General features: G+C 37.2%; 1 protein-coding gene across 1 annotated transcript; it reads left to right on the forward strand.

Annotated features, from left to right (window-relative positions):
• The first annotated feature begins 227 nt into the window (after window positions 1–227).
• LOC114241852 (uncharacterized) lies at window positions 228–2,489 on the forward strand. The gene is made up of 2 exons (XM_028172818.2): window positions 228–285; window positions 1,580–2,489. Exons 1-2 carry the CDS (start codon window positions 241–243, stop codon window positions 1,988–1,990), a joined length of 456 nt encoding a protein of 151 aa, XP_028028619.2. The 5' UTR covers window positions 228–240; the 3' UTR covers window positions 1,991–2,489.
• The last annotated feature ends 2,298 nt before the right edge of the window (window positions 2,490–4,787 follow it).

The raw sequence follows: 4,787 nt of genomic DNA on the forward strand, positions 1-4,787 counted from the left end.
CGAAGACCAGCTACGCCGTAGACTACCGTAGCAATCGCTACGACAAAGCTACGCGGCAAGTGTAGCAATTGTTTTGAAATATTTTAATTGCATCGGTAATTTAGATAAAAACGGGGTTACATTAAAAATTTACGCAAAACTTCGATAAGCGCGCGACGAAAGTGATAAGGCATGTCCGAATGTATATAAGGCAGTACACGAAGCCTCGTTGCATTGTTTTATTGTGGTACCAGCACAGAAATGGAGTCTGGAGGGGTATTCGCCGTGATTTTAGTACTAATACAGGTACGTTGTCCGTTTTGGTAGAATACGGTAGAATTTTTTATCTGTGCTAAACACGTATTACATAGCGACATCTGTTGTCGTTTTTCGACATTAAACTACGGAAAATTCCTTTTATTATTTCATTTGGTCGTGAAATAATTTAATAGTAATCGAAATTAGATTTGCAATTGTTTAATAATAATAATAATAAAACATTTATTTCAGAAAATATCCATAAAATAATAATAATACAATAGTCAGCACACAAACAGTTCAACAATACAAATAGAAAATGAACAATATACTAATTCAATTAATTAAATATACAAAGGAAATGAATTAGAAACACATAATTATATGAATACAGTAGTAACCACTCTATGTCGATATTAGCTATCATTATGTCAATCAGTCAATTAATTTGGAGAAAAAATAAAATAAAAATAAACTACTCTATAATAAAATTAAAATAAACTAAAATGTATACTCGTTAATTAAATTAAAAATTTCATTTAACGTCGATATAATTGCTTTAAAGATACTTTGATGTGTATTTTTAATAATTTTTTTAAATACACTGTGAAATTTATTGTAAGCCGACCCAAGATACAACTTTCCCCTTTGTTAAATGTAGAAAGACATATATAAGAATAAGTTACACCCAAAAGCGTAATTGAGTCGTCTATTATCAAAGGCGGCAATCTGTACATTTGGACAAAAAATTTTTATTGATATGTCAATACAGATTTATTTGAATATAATCGTCTCCTTCAAAGAATACGGTTCAAAACCTGCATTAAATAAAGGTTAATAGTTAACCTGTTATTTATCTAAGATGTCGTTCCGAAGAGTTTTGTGACTGCCAATGGAATACAAAGTCAATAATTCGTTTTTCTGATTTACCAATCATTGTCCAAAAGTCAGATTGCCGCCTTTGATAATAGTCGACTCAATTGTCGAATATCTTATACAAAAAACGTAGCTCAGACTTACATTGCTCAGCGCGAGACAATAGAAACGATTTAAACTATTAGCTTACTCACTCAAACAAGTGTTACGCTAACAAAACCCGCAAAGAATAATGCTAACAAATAATTGCACATTAATTAGCACAGGCATAACGATTGCTCTTTGCAAAAAGAAAAGTTCCATTTCTGTCGATGTAATTATTATTTTAAATTCTATTTCCCTTGTGTTCAAAAAAGAGAAACTGGGATTCCATAAAAGATCCAGTGTTGCCGGTAAACAAAATTAAATTTTCTACCGTTTCATGTTTAAATCAATTTAATTGTGGATTTTGTTTTGTTTTCAACAGGGTATCCTCAGTTTGCCGATGTCCGGGAACGGCTGCCTCGGGACGAACTTGTACAGCCCTTACGGCTCATCCCTCTACATTCCCACAGTAGCGACCGGGAACGGCCAGGCCACGGTCACCTCCTTACCGAATTGCTTGAGCCCCTCAATGTTTCCGGACTACGGCCCCGTCCGCACTAACCAAGTGACGCCCCTGGTCACCGAGATCGTGCCTTCTCTGCAGTTCGGTGACATTTCGGTCACGGGGGACATGCCAATAGGCGGCACGATAAAAGTGAGCGGTTGCTTCCCTGTTTACGGCACGGTCGCCGTCGATGGTAATATGCCGTCTTCTGGTAAAGCCGTCATCAATACTGGCGGCGGTTTCGTCACTCAATACATAGATCCGTCATGTGGATGTGGACGTCTATAGGAACTTTAAGACGATCGATAGACATTAATCATAATATTTTCGCTCATAATTAGACGCTGTCTGAACGTTGTATGTAATTTTGGATTTTCTAAAACTACAAAAAAAAAAAAAAAATTTAATAAGAAAATTTAGCAAAAGACTTGTCGTGATAGAACCTTAAAATGCACATCACGTTTCAAATGATAAGCATCTTTCTAATTCACTAGAAGGCTTGTGAATGGCGTAACTTGTTTCCAATGACGACCAGACAGCGGTTAACGACAAAAGCTTTATTTAATAACGAAATTGAATGAGGCGGACTGAAAGTGCGATGTTATTTTTCATACAAGACTCGATTCGGCGTATTCGAGAAATAAAACTTCAACTGACATTGTCAAGGCATGTCGAATTACGCCAGTTGCTCGTTAGGTGGTCAACGAATATACGAAAAAAATAAAATCGATATCAGGTCGCTTATTACCCTATGGCTCGAAACTAATAAAATTGCAGCGAAAATTTGTGGAAAAAACAAACAAAAAAGAAACTTAAGTTAATGATGTATTAATTATTATAAATAAAACATGTTTTTTTTTTAATTGTGTTATTTAATTTAATATAGATGTATTTTGTCAAATTCTCAGCTGTTTTTTTTGGGCTTTAAGCAATAAAATGGTGGACGTTTTACATTATTTATTATTGTGTTACGGTTTTTATACAATAGTACTAGCCGTACTCGCCCGCTTCGCTGGGCATTTAAAATTAACATAATTTATTGTCATTATTATTAGGGAGTCCAACACTCATGTAAATATTAGCCTATCCATTAAGTACATGTATTTTCTACACGGATACCAAGTATCAAGTCAATCGGATGCACGGTTCAGTAGTTATAACGGAACATCCGTAAAAACCACTGTAGATTTATATATTAGTATAGATATACGGTAATGATTTGTTCGCGTATTAAAAATTGGCTAGATTTCTGATCCCACATGCTCACGCTCGAATATTAGTAAATATATATATTCTAAATATTTTTTTATTGCTTAGATGGGAGGACGAGCTCACAGCCCACCTGGAGTTAAGTGGTTACTGGAGCCCATAGACATCTAAAACGTAAATGCGCCACCCTTCTTGAGATAAGTTCTAAGATCTCAGTATAGTCACAACGGCTACCCCACGTTTCAAACCGAAACGCATTACTGCTTCACGGCAGAAATAGGCGGGGCGGTGGTACCTACCCGTGCGAACTCACAAGAAGTCCTACTACCAGTAATTACGCAAATTATAATTTTGCGGGTTTGATTTTTATTACACGATGTTATTCCTTCGCCGCGGAAGACAATCGTGAACATTTGTTAAGTACGTATTTCATTAGAAAAATTGGTACCCGCCTGCGGGATTCGAACACCGTTGCATCACTAGATACGAATGCACCGGACGCCTTATCCTTTAGGCCACGACGACTTCAATCTTCTATGGAACACCAAAATTATAAATCGAACGATTACCTAACTCTGATCACATTTGCAAACAGTTTTGTTAATATTAATGGTGGCTAGATAAGGCACGATAGATCGATTTCATTGAAGTCACGTACTAATTATTGGTTTAAGTTTTTTGAAGTGAAACTTCTTTAGAATCGTTGCGATTTCAAACTCGACGAAACGGAAATGAAACGAAACGAAAAAATAAGTGTGCCGCGATTGGCTTGCCGAAGCGACTCCGAGCGGCGCCGACAAATCACGAAGCGCTCCACACGGTCTCACGTCCCAGACTAGTTCAGTGTGTTTTTGACGTCCGTGCACGCTGTCGTGGCTCTCGGAGCGCCCTGAGATACTTTTATTTATATTTAATTTGTTATCAACAGATGTCGCTGCACGTAAATTCAACAATTCCTGAATCGCGGTGACGAAATGTTACACAGTTGATAGACGTTCTCATATTTCTCTTATTAAGTCATACTTAGTTGGCGTAGGGATACCGTGATCATGAAGGCGGTTTCCCCAGGGTGAGGCTGCTCCATTGCACTGCTGATTGGTTGACCCTTGCGATTATTTTTATAAATTTCACCTCTTCCGTGTCTGACTTGCACACACACTTTTTTTTCTGATTGCTATATCAAAGAATAGCATAGACGTGAGTGTCATGATGGACAATTAAGATAATCTTAAAAGGTTATCGTTCTCGTGGAACCTGTCGGCTCGACTCGGCAGGTAAATTAACCCACAGAGACAGCCCACTAATTTTCTCGCCGGATCTTCTTAGTGGGTCGCGCTTCCGATCCGGTGGTAGATTCTGCTAAGCACTGCTCTTGCTAGGGTTAGTGTTAGCAACGTCGTCAAGTTTGAGCCCCGTGAGTTCACCTACTAGTTAGGGTTACGCTGAAATGGTCTCTCAACACCATCAGATTAGGTAGAAAAAAAAATTTAAGAGAAGAAGACAAACCGGCATTACACTGGTAATAGTAGTAGGGTGTATTATAAGCCCAACTGGATAGATATCAAAATGCCGTCTCTTACTGCTACTTAGCAGTCATGCGTTCCAGTTTTAAGGGTAGGTGAGTATAGAACACAACTGAGACTTTAACTGGTAGATACTTAACATCAGATGGGCAGTAAACTCGTTCAATTATCTATATCTAAAAAAATGAATTGCTGTTCGTTAGTCTCGCTAAAATTAGAGAGCGGCTGGACCGATTTGGCTAATTTTGGTCTTGAATTATTTGTCGAAGTCCAAAGAAGGCTTAAAAGGTAGATAAATATAAAAATACTCAGAATTATATAAAAATAACAATTTTGTTTTCCCTTTGATGTGT

This window comes from Bombyx mandarina, chromosome 02 (assembly GCF_030267445.1).
Source record: "Bombyx mandarina strain Sakado chromosome 02, ASM3026744v2".
Taxonomy (NCBI): Eukaryota; Metazoa; Arthropoda; class Insecta; order Lepidoptera; family Bombycidae; genus Bombyx; species Bombyx mandarina.